Raw genomic sequence first — 22336 nt, 5'->3', positions numbered from 1 at the left:
AACTTTTCATTCATCGCCATTGTCAGGTCTTAATTTGTTGAGTTTATGACCAAATAACCCCCCCAAAATTCCCGTCATTCTCAGATGCATGTTGTGCTCAGTGCTGATTGGGAAATGTTAGCATGCAAACAATGTAAGCTAAGAATGTAAACAATATATCATTATTACATACTGTCACTGAAAGCACAGCTGTGCCTGTATCCTCACACATACCACTGAACAGGGCCTGTTCAGATCCGGTTCTTTTGTTGAACCAGTTCTTCAGGTTTCAGCATCCAAAGAATCGGCTCTCAGCCAGAAAAACTGGATCCAGAGCGGCAGTAACACAATGCTGATCTAGTAGCAAGAACGGCCTACATCAGGGACTAAGGACAGAAATATTGTGAGCATCGTTAACATCTTTAATTCAGTGTTAATAAGAATTGAAAAATGTTGGGTAATTAACTTTGTTCTCAGACGTAGTTGCTGTCCGTAGCCATCACGATGAGCAGTACAAATGTGTTGAACCAGTTGTGTTTGGGATCCAATGTAGGCTCCAAAGCCAGCTCCTGTAAAGAGATGATACAGACGCCATTGTTGTTGTTGTTGTGCTTGAAGTCGGCGCTAGCATTGCTGGGAAAGCAGCGACTTAAACTGAACATGGGTGTTGCAATGTACCTATATTGATAATAATTTAATAATAATATTTAAAAATGAAACACTGGCATCATGATAATAATGCATATATGATAATATTGAATATATGGAATATAATACTCATACTATGAGTGCGTTTACATGGACGTAAATAACCTGTCTATGATGGGATTTTTGGTTTATTCCATTTATGGAAGCATGGCTGTAGTCTTGTAAACTGTTACATACATGAATCCAACTAGCAATGTAACAAGCATTTTAAACCAAGATGATTGTTAAAAATGATTTCTCTTGATCCAAATATTGTAGATGAGCTCTTTTTACTGTAGCTAACTGAGCGTACATTTTCTCTTTCTGTCTTTCCAGCTCTGGAGGGACGCTGAACGTTGTGACCGGAGGCTGGACCAGGTCACGTTGATGCTGGTGGGTGCTTCCAAATACTCTCCCCGCCACCTGCTCCTGTGCCACTCCAACCTCTCCGCCCGCCATGGCTATGAGCAGTGACTCTGGCAGTGAGAGGCTGGACCCTGACACCAAGGAGCAGACTGGCAGCCTCACGGACATCATGGCTGCCATGACGACGAAAGACTCAGATGGCTCAGCTACCAACGGCATGAGGAATGGCGGGGCTCAGCCGGATGGGGCTCAGGCCAAGAGGATTCATGCGTTGCGGCCTCACCTGACTGGGAGGAAGTTCTCGCTGCAGGAGAGAGGCACTTACATGTCAGGTTCTGGAGGAGGATACACACACATATCCCCTCGTGTGGCTCGCAGGCCCACCGTGGAGTCTAAACGTGTGTCCATATCAGACGCTAATGTGAGGAAGTGATTTTTATTCAAATTGATTACTCTTGTTTTATTTTTTATGTAAATTTTCTTTGTTTTTACCAGGAATATTCCCTTTGAGATTTAAAATCTCGTTGATAAAGGAATCCTGGCAAAGACAGCAGCATAAAAAGTTTCACATAAACAAAGAAACAGCAAATTTCATCAAACAATTAATTAGCTTTGTTCAGTAACAGAACGTGCATTCAGTGGCCAAATAGTCCTTAAACCTAAAGATAAAAAATGACGACTGGCCATGAGTGTAAAAGCCCAAAGTACAGGCAGGCAGTCCAAAAATGCATCCGTGGCACTCTGACTGTAGTTAAAGATCAGGGTGTACACCCTGATGAAGACCCTCTAGTCGAAACGGGCAGGTTATACATGTATTAATAAAGGATTTTTAACACAGTCTGAGTGCCTCCGGTGCATTTTTGGACTGCCTGCCTTTACTATGGACTTTTACACTAGGTGCACTGGCCAGTTGTTGTTTTTTATCTTTAAGTTTAAACCACAGATGCATTACATTTGTACATTGATGTGTAGCGAATATGTTTAAACTTAACCCTTTACAATGCTGTGATTAATGTGTGGTTAGGTTTAGCCATAAAAACCACTTGGTTATGGTAAGGAATTGATCGTGTTTTGGCTTAAAATATCTGGTTTTGGGGGAGCAATACCAGGAAACGCAAGGATGTCTTTGCGTTTATGCTTTTCATGGCACTATCCAAGAGGCAAGAGAAATGGTGACAGGGTGCTAAAAAACACCCACATTTGGGGGCTAATATGCTGCAGGACAACAAGCCATGGGTTGCTTAAAAAAGAAGCACATTTGAGAGCTAATAAGCCGCCGGGAAAAAAGCAGCGAGTCCCTAAAAACAACCATATTTGGGGGCTAAATAGCCCTCGTAAAAACACGTGGTTGTAGCTTTCACTACTCTTCTGGTAAGACGTTTGATCCTTCCTGTTTTGTTTTGTTTTGTTTTTTGTTTTCGATTTCCTTTCCTATACCCCTGTCTTTCTACATCTGAGTAATTAATACAATTATTTGGTGAAGTTCTGTCAGCTTCCCCATGGATGGATGGGCAGACTTACTGTAAACAGCACATTTAATCAAAAACTTAATTGGCAGTGTTTAATACTTAAAGATTTTAATCTAGTTTAAGGTGACTGTAGCTCACACCAAGATGTGCAAAAATTATGACTTACATAATTTGTCTGCTTGACTGAAATTTGCAGCTCCGGATAAGTTTAGCAGTCAGTAGAGAACATAAATAAGAGGGCACTTTGGGGACTTATAAAGAAAATTGAACCAGTGCTCCATTCTGTGGTCGTATATGGAAGACAGCTTTCTCATACAAACTGCAGTGATGTGTGCAAATCATTAAATAATCATCAAAAAGGCTTTAACAGCAGCAGCATCATTACATTTGAGAAGAATAGAAGATACTGAGGCAGATACTGGCCATGCTGTTCAATGATGAGCCATGTCTGCATAATAATCCAGTAAAAGTCTAAAAGCTTGAAGCTTTCATGTAAAACACCTAGACGCTCTGAAATGACCGTCTCTGCAGTCCTCTGATTTGGACATTTGCTGGCATGACTGTCTGCAGTTGGGTGTGACAGGTGGTAACATAGCAGGGAGTGAAACACAGACAGAGAAAGCGGCTCCATTGTGCTTATGAGAGCAGTGGTCATAACTAGATACAAGACACCGTATAGCTCAATATCTAAATATCTAAATAGGGAAGCGTGAGAAGGTGTGTACGCTTGTCTCCCATTAGCACCCATTGTGGAAACATGCTTCTGTGTATTAGCTGATTTATGTTAATGCATCATTATCCAGCTTCTGCAGCCTACATAACACTCCAGGCTCTGCACTGTGAGCAGATGTTGCACGAACATGTGAGAGTGTTTTGTTCTGATGTTGGCTTTGACTGAAGAGCACTTCTGACTGCTTCATCAGTCAGGTGCCAGCATTGTTCTGCTGAATACGCCATTAAAGAAGTGAGGGGGTGAGGGGGTGGAAGCAGCTAATTTGCCATGGTAATCATTTGGAGCATTTCTACTTGTTTCCTGCGTGTGCATGACTGTTTGTGGACATTTCAACCCAATCATGACAAAACATGTTGGCACTGACTGTACTTTTCTGCAAACCATGGGTAGGTTACATTTGCACATTATTATGTAGCAGATATGTTAAAACTTTAGCATTGAAAAATGCTGTAGTTAATATCTGGTTAGGTTTAGCCACAAAAACCATTTGGTTGTGGTTAGGAAATGATCATGCTTTGGCTTAAAATACCCGGGTTTTGAGGACACAATCCATGCTGAAAATGCAGCGATGTCTTGGTAAAAAAAACAACTGTTTTTATGGCACAGTGCCAGCTGAAAACTGATTTATTTTTCACAAGGTTTATGCTGCATGATAACAAAACGGTACTTCACCATGTTTTTTTTTTTACTCTTGGGACGGTCAGTAGGCCGGCCCCAGATGTCTTAAGTATTCTAGAAGGTTCATATGTCACAAGAATGTCCGAGATATATTTGGGCACTGAGCCACAGAGTCATTTATACACAAGCAGCAGGATTTTTGAAGTAAATTCTCTGAGTGACAGGTAGCCAGTGTAAGGATTTTAGAACTGGTGTAATGTGGTCATATTTCCTAGTTTTTGTATGAGCTGAAGTTTCTGAACAGCTTGTTTTGAAAGGCCTACGAACAGACCATTGCAGTAATCTAATCTATTGGAAATAAAGGCGTGGGCGAGCTTTTCAAGGTCTTGCTTTGATATTATTCCTCTAACTCTGGCAATGTTTTTTAAATGGTCGTAGGCAGATGATGATACAGATTTGATGTGGCTGTGGAAATTTGAATCTGAGTATAGGATAACACCAAGTTTTCTTGCGTGACTCTATCTCATTAGAAAGACAGCCTCAAGACAAGAGCTGACACTCTGTCGTTCTTTCCATGGCCCAAAGACAATTATGCAGGGATTATCTCTGTTGAGTTGGAGAAGAAAATGCTGATGCATCCATTCAGTGATTTTCTCAGTACAGTGACACAGATCTTCACCTGTTGAAAGAGATATTCTTGCGTGTCACCTGCATAATTATGGTAGGCTACTTTATTAATTTGTATGGTTTGGCCTAATGGAAGTATACAGAGATTAAATAATAGGGGTCCCAAAATGGATCCCTGTGGGACTCCGCATGTCATGGCCATCTGCTCTGACTTATAGCTACCAATCTAGACAAAGTATTTCCTGTCATGACACAAGATATGACTTCAACCGTTTCAGGACAGTTCCAGAGAGTCTAATTGAAAACCTCACCTTGAGGTTGTGGTGGAGACTCTCAGAAGTCTGTGCCTCGTGAAGAAATAGTCTTGTACACAGTCCCACAACCTCCTATTAAACTGCATAGTATCATTTTAACATTTGTGGGTTTTTTTGTATGTAATGAACTCCAGAGATATATTGTTTTAATCAGTGAGCATCGGAGTTGCTGGGAGGTGTATTTTGGTACCTTTGGAAAGAATCCAGGTAGCTTTTGTGCAAAGCTGCTGCCAGTAATGTACACACGAGAGGTAAGAAATAAATAAGCATATTATTTGCCAAAATGACTTCAAAACTGTACCTGTGGAGGCTGTTGTAGATTGTTTATCAGTAAGGATAAGTATCTTAATCTATATAATGTAGAAAACAAGCAGCTGTCTTTTCTGCTAACCCACGAAAACAGAGAGTATAATGCAGCTGCGGGTGACTGCCGAATCTCCATTTTCCTCCTGACTTTTTCCGATTCAGAGTGAACATTAAATATTCATGACATCTGCCAGGATGTGGAGCCCCTCTGAATTTAACAGACTGCTGCCACAGACTTGCAGACCTGTCACTCTGTCCTCTCCTATCTGAAAATGGAGTTGCAGCTTCTCGCACTGAACCGTAAAAAAGACTCATGTTGCTCATATTTCCCTGCTCTCTCTGGATCTACAGCATGACACAGCAGAGAGAGAGAGAGAGAGAGAGAGAGAGAGAGAGAGAGAGAGAGAGAGAGAGAGAAGCATTTCTTGAATGCACAAACATCCATCGTGGCTGACATTTTGAGTTTCCTCACTTTTACTTAATATAACAGCAGTTACCACAATGAGAGAGCATATAAGAATTATTCACACATGCCAGTTGTCATAAATGGTGTCAGTATCTGTTATCTTTCCACCTTCATTATAGACACAAAAATGTCCTCCATGACAATTTGGGAAATCTCGTACTAATCCACATGAGGAACCACTGTGTGTAGAGCTTATATAATGGTTTAACTAAAGCTCAGAAGCTCCTTTCTCTGTGTTGCAGGAAACTCCTTTCTCATCACATCTGTGATTGTCTTTGACTCTGTTTTGTACACATACATGTGATGCGTATAATTTTCTGTCCCGTGGGAAATGGGATGGATATCAGAATACATTCACTTCTCTATTGTGTGGGTTAGAGTTAGGACTTAGAATGCAAATAAAACCACCCAAAAAAATACAGGGTTAGTGCTTTGTAGCTTAATGACTTATATCAAAACAGAGTATCAAGTACAGTTTATCACAGTGGTCTACAGCACCCATATTATACAATAACTGAAACAAAGAACAAAAGGAGTGCTGCAGGAATGAGTCTGAAACCCAGAAATGAGTTGTCGTTCTTGCACTTCTGGTTCCCTCATCTCGAAGTCAGTGTTTTTTGGGATTTTCACATTTGGTTCTGCAGCATTTAAATTTGTCACAAAGTACCCCACTTGTAAATTTTGCAGCTTTTATGTGTCTTAAATAAGGCAGTTGCTAACAAGTGGCTTAATGAGACTACAAGTGTTGTCGGGGACATTATACGTCATCTTACCAAACAACGAGTTCAGTGGTGGTGACGCTGAAGTCATGCAACCGCGGTGTAGTTTGTTCACAGCTTAATGTTAGCTTTTTACTTGGTGATTGCATTGATGCTTAAAAAAAAAATCATAAAACTTTAGTTTATTTGTGAAGATTATCTTGCTGAACATCTGTTACGACATAAAGATACATCAGTATCAGTGAACTTTGAAGCTTCTATGTGTCTTAAAAAAAGAGGATAGCTAACAAGCGGCTAGATGAGACTACAGAACATCATCACACAGCACCGCGCCAAAAATGGCTTTAGTCTTGATATGGTTGTAACATTAGGTCATGCAGGTGGCATGGTGATGCAGTGATTAGCATTGTGGCCTCACAGTAAGAGGGTTCAAACCAGGAGCTAGGGGAACCCCTTTGTGTGGAGTTTGCATGTTCTCCCCGTGTCGGTGTGAGTTTTCTCCGGGTGCTCCAGATTCCTCCCACAGTCCAAAGACATGCAGGTTAATTGGTGACTCTAAATTGTCCGTAGGTGTCAATGTGAGTGTGAATGGTTGTCTGTCTCTATGTGTCAGCCCTGTGATAGTCTGGCGACCTGTCCAGGGTGTACCCTGCGTCTCACCCAATGTCAGCTGGGATAGGCTCCAGCCCCCCCGCGACCCCCAACAGCAGTGGTTACGGAAAATGAATAAATGAATGAATTAGGTCATGCAGTATAGCCTAATGTTAGCTTTTTACTTCTGGCAATTGCATTTATGCTTCAGAAATTGCAAAGTGGTGTTTGTGAAGATTATCTTGCCAAACAAACGTGTAAGTATATCATAAACTTTTGTTTGCCACAGATCTATTTTCTGCAATAATCCAAAATCCAGTGGAAAAATCCCATTGGCTTTTTGCCGAAGATACAGGGTCGGGCAATTGTTCTGAAGCCCTAGTAATCAAAAAAATGTACCACTAGACCTGAAGCTCATTTGTCAGACGTCTTGTTTTCCCAAAACCAAGCCCTACTCTTCCACTAATTGGCTAGTAGTCATTGCCTTTGTTGGTTGGGTTAGGTCCGATAAGGTTGTTCAGCAAAATAATTAGCCACATGCTTCTGTTTGGGAGAGTGCTGTCTGAGAAACAGCCCTTCAGAGCGATGCACATTTGTTTTCAGGATAGAAGGCTGTCGGACAAATGGGACATTTTCAGACTATGGCGGCTTTGACATTATGAGCCATTGGATCAATGGCATGGCACCGAGGGGACCAAAGCAATGCTGCTTCCTCTAGGTTGGCCTCATCTTTCCACCACTCCATACAGACATGGACATAAAACACACAAACTAAATGTCCATCAACAGGAAACTGAACATTTCCATGGGCATCCTAAGTGCTATATTGTAGGTAATTGGACTTGCTTGAGTTTCTTGGAAGACGTTTCACCTCTCATCCAAGAAGCTTTTTCAGTTCTAACTGGCTGGTGTGGAGTCACAGGCTTTAAACCCTGTGTGGGTGTGATCTATTACAGAGTCGTTGAGGTCATATGTGAGTCGTTGACCCACCTGGCCATCATCATCAAACACGAGAGGTTCTTAGTAACCCGTCGCTGTTTTTTGTTTTGTTTTTTCACCAGGGTAGTGCCACGAAAAGCTCTTGTTCTTACTGAAAAATCACTACATTTTATTTTGGGAAAGTGCGACAAAAAGTGGTTGTTTTTTACCAAGACGTGTCACGTTTCCTGCAAGGATAGTGCCACGAAAAGTGCAACAAAAAGTGACATTGCTGCGTTTCCTGCCGGATAGGTTTTTTTGCACCCGCCCTCAGAACACATACAAAACACCACAAGACAACCCGTCTTCTTCTGCATTGGTCTCATTTTGCCACAGGCAGAATACATTTCCATCAAAGCTAATTTTAAAACGTCACTACAGGCTTTAAATACAACCAAACAAAAGTTCCCTTTTTATTACATACTTCCTGAAGCAGGCTTGCTCATTATTCACCATAGGAATGAAATGCAGGGCCATTGATTTTGAACGCCACAGCGGCAGTTATGTATGCGCTGATATTGATCAGTTGTTGAGTAATGGATGTAGAAGTTGGTACGGATCAGACACAAAGGAGGACAAAGGGAAATCTGAAGGGACTCACGGAGAGCAGAAGTGGCTGAGTTGCATACCGAGGAAGACAGCGGGGCTGCGCTGTTAATTTACCAAGAGAGCCCTCCAAAGATTTATTGTGGTCCAGTGAAGCATTGGAGTTTCATGTGTGCGTGCATGTGCCAGTGTGGCAGATGTATTTAAGGCTTTCTGCTTGGCCCTCTTTATCCATCAGTCCTGACAGAGTATTAACTGCAGTGCAGCGCCCACTGAGCATGTGCCGGCAAACTGTGAACCCAATGGAAGTCCTCTCAGACAATCCCTCCTACTGCTCTTTTCTTTGGTGTCTCCTCATTTGCCTTTCCCTTTATCCTTTGCCGCCCTATTTTCTTTATTCTCTTTATCTCTTTTCCACCAATCAAAGCAAGCCTTTTCCAAGTTGCTTCACCTATCAAAGCCCCATCTTCTGTTCTATCTCTGTCATAATCCCTACCCACAGTAATTCACACCATCATAACCCTACAGTGCATCACCCTCCAATGCACAATCCTGACATCTCCTGCAGCAACAACAGCTCACATAACCAGCAGCTTATTATATAATGTCATATTTTCTAAAATACCTCGCCTGGTGGCGAGTGAAGTCCTGCCCTGCACTGTGCAGTGCTTTCAGTCCTGCCACACTACTCTGCTTTGTTACATCTGTGTTCTCCTACCTCCTCTCATCCTGTAAACACGTCCCAGTATCAAGCCTCAGGCACTGGTTCAGCTCACACTATGCCATCACCCCCCCAAAACTGTAATGAGAGAACTGCTTTCAATCCATTTTTTCCACGGCTCCATCGCCTTCTTTTTCACACTTCTACCCCTGCTCACTTTCTGCTCATTGACTTCGCTGCCTGTTCACCCCCGTGAAATGCTCCCCACCACCAAACTCTCCCCCCTCTCTGTCCCGCTCTCCTCTGCCGTGCTCCTGGCTGACTCCAAGCTGTAGCAGCGGTTGCTATGGAACTGCAAATCAGCCATTTAAGCAGTAGCTCTCTAATGGATTTGCAGACAGTAAACAGAAACTGCAGACTGCATCGTTACCTACATCTCTGAAATAAATGACTTTCAACGTGTATACACACACACAACGGGGACGTTTTGTTCCTGTTTCGAAGGCGGCCCTGTTTTCTTTTTGCTTTAGAGGATGAATTCTCTCTGTCATGTTTATGTTGATGATTCAGTTCCTCATGTTGCTGTCTTTTCTCTCTTTCTCTCCCCCCCCTAACAGGACTGTATCCAGTTGAACCAGTATAAGCTGAAGAGTGAGATTGGAAAGGTGAGTGTGATGGTTTTTTGCCATCTGTTCATTTCAGAGCAGTTTGGTGAAAGAGCAGCAGCAGCTTGGAGAAGACTGACCCTTGGTTCAGTCTGTCTGTCAAGTGAGAAGATTCGCATTCACAGCATGGGCAAAGTAAAAGTTGAAAGTCGTCTCTATTATTTTGCTTACAGATTATAATATTCAAAGTATATATAAGATATATAAAAGTAAAAATGAAAAAGTACATATGATGGGGGGGGGGGAATATTCCATTGAAAACCACCTATTCCATGGTCCTGTGTTCTTGATTGAAACTAACATTATAAGAGGGCTACTTTGCAATTCAAATTACAAACAAATGAAGGGAGATGGATGTTTCAAATGCAGTTTGAATAGTAAATATCCCATCAGCTAACAAGGAGGGGAAAAAAAGAAAAAAACTGTCGTACCCGCAAATTTGAATCCGCAGGTTTCAAGCATTACAACATCAGTAGGCTGTTGGCTGTAGTAGGGTGATATGTCTGCATATTGAACCAGGGAGACGTTGAGCATTTTACCAACAAAAACAGAAAACCCTTTGAAATGTCATGGTTGTATGAGATTCTCATTCATGGTCAGTGTATTACCTACAGTAGATGGCGGTCAGGCAGGCAGCTAAGCTCTCGTGAAAGCGTGTGACTTTGGTGAATCCAAACTAACCCTTTAAAACACCAAATTTATACAATAACACAAACAAAATAACTGACTGAGGCAGCAGGTATACCAGCAGCTCCTGTGTTCAGTGATGTTAAATTACTGTTTTTCTCAATGGAGTCTGGCCATGAAGAGAGAGATATAACCACCTCAGTTTCTTGTCAGAAGAGGCTGTTTGAAAGCAAGGTAAAGCGGTGAAAATATTTTAGATATAGCATACACTTAAACCAAAATTGATTATTTTAGGTGGATGAAATACGCTTTGCTTTTGCCACCGTCCACAGCAGTGCATTGCTTCTGTGGTGGCACTCCTGCCTGCTTTTCCAAACTGGCGGCGTATCGACTACCATCGACTGTAGGTAACACACTGACCATGGATAAGTACCTCATACAGCCCCACTTTAAAAATCCTAACTATCCCTTTTAATTAATCAAATTCAGAGGACATTAATGTGAGGACCACAGATACTCTCCTGATGAGTAGCTAGGTTCAGTAATGTAATTTCTTATTTTAATAATAACATTTCCTGCATTGCTGACATCTACCTTTGTACCTGCTCAAGTTTTATTTTTCTAGAAATATTCCAGCATATCCTATCAAACTATTAATCAAGACACAATATAGTGCAGTGGTTCCCTGGTCATTCGTACGAGGTCCTTACTGTAATACATTCAGTGTCATACTTGTGTTTGGCCATGTTGTTGAGCTAGTTTGCTGTCTCTGTCAAGTAGCTGTCCGTTAGTCACTAGCTATGTTTCCATCCAAAAGTGATTTGAATCATTGGGAAATGCGTATTAAAAGAAATACAAATCCTGTGTGTTTCCATTAAATGTACGGACTTTGGTGAAAACTACGAACTCACGCGAGTTTCCCACAAAACCGGAAACAAAACAAGTCTCGCATTCTTCTTCTTCTGCGTTTTCTGGAGGTTGGTAACCAGCTTGTAAATGCATTAGCGCCTTCCGGACCTGGAGTGTGGATATCACCATGGAGAGAGGTGCGCTACGTCAGACTTAATTCATCAGACTTGTTTCCATCCCCCGTTTTGCCAATCAGCATTTTTTCGAATCAACCAAAACCCGGCTAAAGCGAGCGTGTTTTAGTTTGTGCGAATCAGGGGATTTTAATTTGTATTTTGGTGTTTCCATCATAATTTCCGATGCGATACTTCTAGACGCGCATCTTAACAGGCTGATGGAAACATGGCTACTTACTCTACAACAGGAGACAGTATTTTAAAATAAAAACTCTGTGCCGGAAATTCACTCTACTTAAAAATAAAGTTGTTTTGTACAACCTTGACATGTTTGCAAATCATTTGTGGTCGATTCAGAATGGACCCGCTACCCACTTTTGGACCGCAACCCCACCAGTTGTGAAATACTGATCTAGAGCAATGTTAGCAGCTCTGTGAGGCTGTGCTTTGACACTGTGGTGCTTTGGGCTAAATGCTAAACATACTCACAGTGACACCAGGTAGATTTGAAGCAGGTAATGTTTGCAGTGTCCATGAATTTAGTTTAGCATATTAGCAATTTATCATTTGCTAATTAGCAATAACAGAAAGTAAAGCTGAATCTAAAGGGAATGTGAACCTCATGGAGCTCAAAGTCATTAAGATGAATTCTTTGGGGACTATGAATGTCTGTATGAAAGTTTATGGCAGTTCATCAAATAGAGATAGTTCAGTCTGGACTGCAGTGATGGACAAACTCCAAATGTGTGTGTGTGACAAGAACATTAGATTGGATATCGTAAGGAAGAGGAAATAAAAAGCAAAATAACTATATTCAAAATTGGTGACAACAGCATTTGCAACTTCACAGAAGACACTGAGCTGCAGCCTTACTAAATCTGACAGCACACCAGATCGACCCACATTTTGCATTTCAAAAAGTGACGCTTGGAAATAAACACTTTTGTGGTTAACACATGGAGGAATTCAACAGAGATGGAAATGGAAAACTGAAAATCATTTACACAAGACACAAGCAGAGGGTGGTGTTTTTATATTAGCAAACTGCATTCAAAAGGCTCATTAACAGCAGAGATATTGTTAGATATTAACGAGGGATAAACAAGTGTCAGATTGATTTTTTTAAATTGTCGATTTTGTGGTCAGAAGTAAAACAGTGATATCAAACCATCTCTATTAAACAAAATAGAGACTCCACAGGGAACACACGAATGCTTTTGATTGCAGAGGCTTTGTTACATAAATTTTGAAGAATTCACACTCTTCCGTGTGTCGACTGGAGCTCACAAATGGATTTGTGTCTGTCCATAAGAACACTCTCTTCTAAGAACAAATAAGTCCTGAGTCATTTAAGATCAGCCAGCTGGCAAATTTGGCTGTACCAGACATCAAAGGTGATAAAACTCGCTTTAATTATTTATTTGATCAGTTTGATCAGTTTTCTTACTTTTTTCTTATCAGAGAAGAAGCCATGCAAGAAAAAAAAAGGATTATGATGGTAAACACACACATCCCATGGGTGTGTGTGTGTGTGTGTGTGTGTGTGTGTGTGTGTGTGTGTGTGTGTGTGTGTGTGTGTGGGAGGAGCCATTCTGTGCTGCCAAAGAATAAAAATGTTGTGTTTGAATGGAAACTGTGCTGCCTTCAAAACATTCTGTCAGTATGATGCTGCTGTCTCTCTCTCAGAGCGATGCTTCAGGAATTAGTTCTGTTTTTTTTTTAATGTAAATCTAAAGCACAAAACATGAGAATGACATTGAATCAACACGTGTTTCTGTGGGTTTACATATAATAATGAATCTCTTTGTTGTTGTGTTGCAGGGCTCCTACGGTGTGGTCAAACTCGCCTACAATGAGGACGATGACAAACATTATGTAAGTCAACGCAGTCATTTTATGTTTCAGAATCTTTGATAAACGACTGAAAAGCATTCCCTCTGCCTCACCTCCGCAGTTCTCCTCTGAGTTTTCATCAAGCCTCTCAGCCTCTATTGTCTAGACAGAAAAGCTTTACAGGTTCTCACCAGGGCCATTGATTTTTTTTTTCTACCTTGTTGCTTAGAGCTGTGAATTCACTCCAGTCACCAGGAGAAACTGTTGGCATTGTGCTTTTCTGCAAACCATGAAAACGTTACAATTGTATGTTTTATATGAATCATATCAGCGTTTCTAAAGTGACGTAGTATATGAGCTGAGAGGAAGGTGATGGAGATGAGTCCCAGGTGAGATGCCTGTAGCTGCAGACTTCTATTCAAGACCAACAAATAACAAAAGCAGTTGTTTTTTAGTGAGTCATCGTTCATTTTTCTGAAGCTCTTCAGCCCCCAAACGTGGGTGTTTTCTAGCGACCTGATGCTGTTTCTCCAGCACCTTTAACCTTAAAACCTGGGCGATTTTAATGCCTCCAATTTTTTAAGCTCCCAAACGTGGGTGTCATTTAGGGATTCGTTTTTTTTTTCCCAGCTGGGATAGTGCCACAAAGAGTGGTTTTTTTTTTTCCACAGGCACACTTGGCTTTCAGCCCAAGAATGTTGGTGTTTCTTAGAGACCCATAGCTGATTTTCCAGCAGCTTTTTAGCCCACATCATGAATGGTTTTTAGGAACCCGTCCCTGCTTTTCCAGCAGTTTTTCAGTCCTGAGACTTGGGTATTAATTAGGGACACGTGTTTTTTTTTCTGATGGGCTTTGAACGCCTATCATGGTTGTTTTTTTAGGGACCTGATGTCCTTTTTCCAGTGACTTTTTGGTCCCAAACATGGGTATTGTTTTAACAACTCTTGACCTGTCACTGCTCTTCTAGCACCTTTCAACCCTGAAACCTGGGTGTTTACCTCTGCTTTTAGCTGGCAAATGTGTGGGTTTTTTTGTGTTTCATTTTTCAGTAGGTATAGTGCCACAAAAACCTTTTTCTCTCAAAGACACTGGGCTGAGTGTTTTTAAAAGACCCATTGCTGAATTTCTAGCAGCTCTTGAGCCCCCATCACGTGTTTTTTTAGGAACCTGTCGCTGTTTTTCCAGCAGCTTTTCGGTCCTAAAACTTTGGTGCTATTAAGGGACTCTTTTTTTTCCCAGAAGGGATAGTGCCATGAAAACCAGTTTACTTCCCAGCATTTTTCTATCATGGGTTTTTTTTAGGGACCTGTTGCTCTTCCAGTCGCTCTTCAGCCCCAAAATTGGATATTTTTGGAACAGCTTTACTTTTTTCAGCCGGTTTTTAGCCCCCAAACATGGGTGTCTTTTTTTAGGGACCTGTCACTGTTCTTACCCTGAAACCTGGGTGTTTTTATGCTTCCACTTTTTAGCTCCCAAACTTGGGTGTTTTTTTTTAGGCACCTGTCACTCAATTTTTGGTCCCAAACATGGGTGTTTTTTAACAACTCGCTCTTTTTGCAGCAGATTTTTAGCCCCCAAAAGTGGGTGTTTTTTAGTTACATGTTGCCCTTTTTCCAGTGGCTTTTTGTCCCCAAAGGTGAGTGTTTTCTGGGGATAGTGCCATGAAAAGCAGTTCATTTTTCCATTAGCTTTTGAGAGTTCATCATGGGTGTTTTTTGGGACCTCTTACTCTTTTTTCCCAATAGCTTTTTGTTACCAAACATGAGTATTTTTTTTTAACAAATTGCTCTTTTTGCAGTAGATTTTAAGCCCCAAAACATGGGTGTTTTTAGTGACTTGTTGTCCTTTTTCCTGTGGCTTTTTGTCCCCAAAGTTGAGTGTTTTTTTTGAGGGTCTGTCATTGTTTTTTCCAGTGGCTTTTTAGGCACCAAACTTTGGTGTTTTGTAGTGATTTCCAGCTGTGTGTTTTGCCAGGATAGTGGCATGAAAAGTGATTGTTGCTTAAGGACATATCACTGCTTTTCAGTTGGAATTGTAGCCATGTGTTAACCGCAGCATTTTGGTAAGTAAAGTTTCAGCACATCTGCTACATAATAACATGCACATGTAACATATCCATAAACATACAGTGCCAACATTTTTATTTTTTTTTTTGGTGTTTGGGTTGGTGAGTTCCTTCCTCTCAAATTGCATCAGTTGCTTCAGGGGAAAAAAAAAAGGAAATGAAAGTGGTCTCTGGTGCCATTTAAAGTGCATCCAATCCTTTATTGTCTATCTCCAAAGCAGAGCTTGCTTTATGGACCCAGCAGTTGCTTTGAGATTAGTTCAGGAGGGGGAATCTGGATATGAGCCGGCGTGCTGAGACGAGGTCATTTTAGGCATTCCCATCAAGGTGATTTATTCCCATAAAGCTCGCCCCCTCCAAATGTAAGCTGTTTCATGTTTGAACACAACTAAGCTGCCCCTCACTGTAGAGTCACAACAATGAAAGTGTTTGGATGAGTCATGTCAACCCTGGATAGGTTTAAGATGTACTTTTGAACTGGAGCCAGTCAGAGCTCAGAGCTAAACACAACCCAGTATTAAAATGGCAGCTTGTGAAAGGGCTGATGCTGGATGGTAAACAACAGGAGCTGATGTCAGGACACAGACAAGCCTGTGAGATGAGTGAAATATTATAACAAGCGAGTGCTGGTATCGTCTTTCCCTCTGGAGGGATAATAACATGCAGCTTTAAATAAGGTCGACCTGCAGAGCCGCTCAGACATTCGGCAAGATGCAACCCTGTCAACTAGAATTCTGTTTGTATCCTACAAATTGGCAACAGTAAATACATTTTGTAAGAAAACATAATACTGCCAAGATCACGTTTTTTTATCAACATAAAGAGGAAACATTGTTAACTGTCATATCTGGCAAGTGGCAAGCTGTTGATACAAGAGCTGAGACGATATGCTTATCTCCTGAATTGATACCATCATGATACTCAGGTGAAGATTCAATATGTACTGCAATTTCAAGTATTGGAATTCAATATTAGTTTGTTGTGATTTTTGTTTACTTCCTTAACACTAGACCTTGGTAAAAAAAAAAAAAAGAGTTACATCATACACTTCTCGAGAATGGGTATCATGAGACATATCACAATCAATCTGTTATTTCAGCAGCATTGTACACTGTTCTCTTTTTCTTCGTTTATCAGACCACAGATGAGACAATTCGTGAGCTAGTGCATCCCACAGTCCCTCTGCCTTGTTCCCCTCCACTATAGACTATTCACCAGGTGGAGTGTGGGCAGTAGCTCTGGAGGTTGACCTTTGGTTGGCGGTTCTAAGAACTTAAATTCACTCAGCGCAGACCCCAGTGTGGGTGCTTACAGCGGACTGGTGGCCAGCGGCAGTGCCAGGTCTAACCTGCTAGAAACTTTGCTAGTCCAGCAGTGAGTTGTAACACTCCACTGGCTTAAATCCCTGCCTCTTAAGCCCTTTGAGTCGACACACTCTGATTCAAGGCGACCAAAAGGTTACAGTTAACTTTCATGAACTGAAAACACACTGAAAAATTGACAGTTTTGGCTTCACCTTTACTCTGTAAATCTGGGGTTACGCCAGATGTTACAAATGACATTTAAACAGGTGAGTTATATCAGAATTCACCCCCTGTACAGCTGTCATGAATGCTGAAATTAGCCATAGAGACCAGGCTGTAAACAGGTTTATTTCTGCTGTAAATTTGGGCATTTTAACACAGATGTTTGGAGCCAGCCCCAAGTGGTCAGTAGAGGAACTGCAGTTTTTGGTGCTTCAGCGTGGGCTTAATTTTTCAGTCCTGGTGGTTGCCCCTCGAGCTACATAAACATGAACTTTAAGAAGCCATAGACGTGAGCCTTTAGCTCTGGTTAGCAGGAGGCTAAAATATTAGAAACTTTATCTCTCCATCTCTGAAACGTTTTGCTGTTTTGTTTTGTTTATTTTCAGACTCTCTGTTAGACTCTTTGTGGTAAGTCCGTCTCCATTTTTGGGTTGCTTTGCAGCATAGGCAGTTGTTGCCAAGGCTGGAAAAGCAACTTTCTCTGCAGGATTCTCCGTTGTTGAATCACACTTTCACCATCTGAAGGGACGTACACACGCATCTGCATTTGTAGAACAGCCAATAGAATGCCCTCCCTGTGAAATGACCCGTGATTGGCCGAAGTCGCCTATCACGGGTTGGATATTCTAAAGTCTGAAAACGAAGCCAAGAAGAAGTGCAGAAGTCTAGTGATCTCTCAGACCACTTGAATTACAATATGCTGAAATGTTATCATGGGATGTGTGCCCACTGACGCCAAAACAAAACTGCCTGCCTCAGGTTTAAGGTGAAGGTTTAAAACTATACTAATAATCTTTGTATTGTACTCTACTCTACTCTACTTTAATTTAACACATAAAGGTAATATAACTCGGAGCGGAGCCCTGTAAATTTTGTTGCACCCTCCTCCTCAGTAATAGTTTAATGGCACTAATGATTGGAGAATTAGCTCCACCCAAGTCCGTAGTGTTCATGTAACATTAGTGGATGGGAATGCATGAAATGTTAATTAACAAAGTAACTTTTTTTTTTTGCAGATTTTCTTGAAATTTGGTTAAATTTTGCACATGTGGATGAAAGCCTGACTAAAGTGCTCTGTTGTACACCCTCCATCCACTCAGACCTCCTCTCTCTGAGCAGCACATAGCACATGAATCTAGCTCTTCCTACACTACAAAAAGTTGCACTTCAAAAACCATTTTCACCTTTAAATGGAATCAGCAAAACATAGTTAAGCACATTTTCTTGGAGACATTGTTGTAGTGTGAGAGAATCAGGTGCAAATGGAGCCTCCTTTTGTTAGAATCACCCACAGATTCCTGAAAATGAAAAATTCATATCCACTGCAAAAAGTGTTTTCCTCCCCTTCATCTGTCCCATCCGCCTCCATTGTTTCTGCGTGTGCAAACGCATATAAAGCTTTCGCTGGGCATGTCTGCATTCAATTTTCTCGTTTGCATCGTTGTTTCCGCTCTGTGTGGAAGCGTTCCTGCGTCTGATGCTGATTGTTGGCGCTGATGGTAAATGTTACCTTCCGGGACAGACTGCGTGCTGGCTCAAATGACAGACGCATCTGAAATAACAAAGATAGGAATCAGGCGAGGAGGAGATGAGTAATGACGGCGTGGACGGGTGATTCTAATTCCTGGCAATCTAAGTTGGTTTCACATAAAACCGGTTGGATATATTTGCATGCGGAGTATCTGCAGCACAAGCCCACATACAGTGTGCACAAATATCATCTCACACACACAGGAAGGACAATACCTGAAAATATAATCTGTACAGTAGAAGTTGTAGCACTTAATGTTAATGACGTTCTCAGTCTTGGCATCAACATGCTGAGGAAAGTACTGGTGAATATTTGTGTTGATAAAGCAGCAGTGGTCAGTTTTTGACTTGATGGCTGCGGGGTAAAGATCAAATAATTCCATCTGTAATTCTGACCAGCATTATGGCTGAACACAAAGACTCTTTCCATGTGAGCATTGGAAACCAGGTTTTACAGTCCAGCACATCAGCAGGTTACTAAAGGTTTTTGAATCATGCCTGTGTTTTGTTGTTGCATCCTGCGTTGTGTAATTACTATGATCACAACCTGACTGGCAGGTTTCCAGTTGTGATGCAGGCCATTCATCAGCCTCGGTGGGCCACAGGAAGCAAATTCATTTACTCAAATTGGTGAAGCGATTAATATAGAGGCTAACTATTTACTCTCAGAAGCAGGTGCAGTATATATATGTGTTAATATGCTGTAAATGTGCTGTACTGTGTATGGAAGCAGGATTCTGGACCTAGTTTTTGTGTTAAAATAAGATAAAATAAAAGATACCATATCTAGAATATATAAAAAACGTCAATATGTTATCATGTCTGTGTGCATACAATTTTCCTGTTTTACTTTGTAGAGTAAAACGTCAGTAAATTTGCATTCATTTTCCAAGGTGATAATACGAACCACTGAAGCCCATTATAAACTGAATCACTTTAAATATCTGGCTTTTAATTGTGTTTAACCAATTTTACTTCAAGATTTCCCACACATTCATTTATTTGGGGTGCACCGCCACAATATCTGCCTTGAGCCGCCACATTTAAATCTATTTGAAGCTGCGTTTCTCTCCTCTCTCCCTCTGGGCAGAGCACAGACAGATGGAGCAGCAGAGTGCCAAGTGCAGTGAAAGTGAAACTTAACCGTCTGTTAGTTCATATAGTTTTAGTGTTGTTTATCGTTTTCCAACTTACTTTAGATGAAACCAGCTGCGTTCGCATGAAAACTGCGCATTTCCCAGGGTTCAGTGCTGGATCTAACCAGCATCCATCCGCTGCTTCTCCAGAAGAGTGCCTGTGCTGCATTCAAAGATCCACAAAAACCTTTGAGTTCAGAGAAGGGACACAGACACACAGACACACACACAGACACACACACACACACACACACACACACAAAAAGAAAATGTGCAGATTTTGTGCACCTCCCCACATTAAATTAATTTCTGTAGGAAACTTGTCAAGCATTTTGGTGCAAAGCCTGTTTTCTTTTTGAAGTGCTGTATAAATGAAATAAAATCTGCTTCTGATTGTGATACTGTTTATGGTCAGCATCTTTTAGCAATAGCCATTACCTCCCTATGCTTTATAGTAGTTGTCATGGTTAGTGATGAAGCCCCCAGTTCTCGCACCGGTGAGCTTTTTTTACTTTAATTACCCAACCCAGTCGGCAGAATAAATGTTGTCATTGTACATTTCTGCAAACCACGGATATATTGAAACACTAAAGTTCAAAAACACCGTTGTTAATGTGATTATGGGTTTAGGCATAAAAACTACTTGGCAATGGTTAGGAAAAGATCATGTTTTTAATTGAAATACTGTTTTGGGGGGCACAGTCACAGCAATAAATGTAGCAATGTCTAGGTAAAAATAATTGCTTTTCCCACTGGAAAACCAGTGACGGGTCACTAAAAAACACCCACGTTTGGTGCCTAAAAAAGCAGCTGCAGAAACAACAATGACTCAACTGGTTTTGTTGTTTGTTGGTCTTGAACAGTGGCCTGAGGTATTGAACTTACATCATGTTTTCCAGATGTCATTGTGTAAGTTCATTTAAAAAACGACTTTAGTTCCTTTCATTCCACTGGTGTAAACGTAGTCTCAGTATAAGACGGCAGTCAGACATGCATATGAGGGTGCACTGAGCAGCATATACAAACGCTGTGTCCGACTGGTCCCAACTTTGCTGCAGTCTGAAACAGATGGCTCTTTTCTTCCTGCTCGGCAGTTTACCCAACGCCTTTCCCGGTGCACTGTACTGACTACGATTTAGCACCACCATAGCAGCATAATGCTGCAGTTGCAGTTACATATGACAGAAATCCATCAAGTGCACGCTCGTTAGAAAATAGTGATTTCCGACATGGCACCCATCAGAGTTTTGTTGAGAGCAGGAGGCAAGAGGAACTTTGATGGAGACGGCTGCTTCCTAATTCTCTGTGCAGGAAAAACCTTGTCAGTAACAGTTCCACCTTGTCATTGGAACAAGCAAAGAAATCTCTGATCATTTTTTTTTCACCATTGCTGTTCTTCCTCTGTAGTATTTTCTGCAACTATGCAACCAACCACAGAGTGGGCAGTCTGCCTCCTGTTTACTGGTGCGCACATGCCTGTACGTCAAGGTTATGTGTTATGTGTTTTCAGACGTGTTATGGAGATTATTACTGAAATGGTGCTGAAACATTTGTGTGTTCAGAGATTGTTTTCATTTTGAAATGCTTTTATAACATGAAAATGTGTTCATGTGGATGTAGCCTGTGTGGCATAAACTTCCTTTTACTATTGAGCCTCTCAGGAGTTTAATCCAGCCATGATGTCAACACCCAGTAAAAATTAGTTCTCTTTATTCTTTATTTCTTTGGTGCAAAATAAATAAATAAGCAAACTTAAGGTGCAGTGCAGCAGAAGTCTTGTTTGTTTGCAGAGACTTTTTTGTCTACAGATTACAGTGCTGGAGAATTCAGAAAAGGCACAGTGGCACAGTGAAAGAACAATATGGTGACTGACATCATCCTTAAACCTTTTTATGTTCCAGCTTCTACAAAATAAAGTTCCTGCTGTCATGATTGTGGCTCCCTTTGATCAACACCATGAACCACTCACCAGTTCCTCCTTGGCACATATGATCAGAGGGTTGTAAACTGAACTCACATTACCTTTTAGATTGTGTTTTTCACATTTATTGCTATACTTTGTTGAAAAGCAAGATATAGTCATTCCCAATTTCATGTTTGGTAAAACACATTTACTGTGAGTAAAACTGCAATGACGCACCTACACCTGCCTACACAGGCAGAATTTAGCTTTTGAGATGGCAGCTATTTATGGAGCTCCACCATAAATCCCAGATTCTGTAATGAACCCTGGTATGAATAATGCAATCTGTATGGCAACTTTACAACCGAAAAAAGCTGCAATAATTCTGAATATTGCTGGACAATTTTTAACTGTTTAATGACTCTGTGGCTGAGTCATAAATCACCCTCCCACCATCTAACACACACAGATATTCAAACACACACACAGAAGCAGCACACCATGGAAACTGGTGTGCTACACATACAGGGGAGGATCTGCTTCCTCGCCAGACCTGGTTTGTGCACAGTCATAGCCATGGGGACCAGTTTCAGAGGAAACGGCTGAGCTGTACATCACCAGAACTGTCTGTGGTGTTGAGAGACCGTCCTTCCCCAAAAGATTACTACATAGGTTGTTTGTAAAGCAACCCATAATTCCGTTTATTGTTAGACAGCGACCTGTAATGGCTGTTGTAATTATGACTGAAGGATGGAAAGGATGAAGTCAGATGATGCAGTATGAAGAGCAACAAAGCTTGCACAGGGAGAAGGTTGGGGTGGACAGATGTGTCAAACAAACACAGGACTTTGACCCTGGAGCCCACTGTTTCTGTCCCTTGTGAAACCAGAACTCAGCACTCAAGTTAACTTATGTCAGGTACAGCATGTAACGAACATACTTATCATAACCTAAACCATTATCTT

At 41.2% G+C, this 22336-nt stretch overlaps 1 protein-coding gene across 2 annotated transcripts in view; it reads left to right on the top strand.

The window, feature by feature from the left end:
• Window positions 1–22336, top strand: part of camkk1a (calcium/calmodulin-dependent protein kinase kinase 1, alpha a) — a 96303-nt gene that overhangs the window by 33651 nt on the left and 40316 nt on the right. For both annotated transcript variants that reach the window (XM_049592879.1, XM_049592878.1), the window contains exons 2-4: window positions 1003–1453; window positions 9678–9725; window positions 13199–13252. In XM_049592879.1, the coding sequence (XP_049448836.1) occupies window positions 1124–1453; window positions 9678–9725; window positions 13199–13252 (432 nt within the window). In that variant the 5' untranslated portion in view covers window positions 1003–1123. The remainder of the gene's footprint in view (window positions 1–1002; window positions 1454–9677; window positions 9726–13198; window positions 13253–22336) is intronic.

The sequence above is a fragment of the Epinephelus fuscoguttatus genome, linkage group LG12 (assembly GCF_011397635.1).
Source record: "Epinephelus fuscoguttatus linkage group LG12, E.fuscoguttatus.final_Chr_v1".
Lineage (NCBI taxonomy): Eukaryota > Metazoa > Chordata > Actinopteri > Perciformes > Serranidae > Epinephelus > Epinephelus fuscoguttatus.
This window is presented reverse-complemented; position numbering and strand designations above follow the sequence as displayed.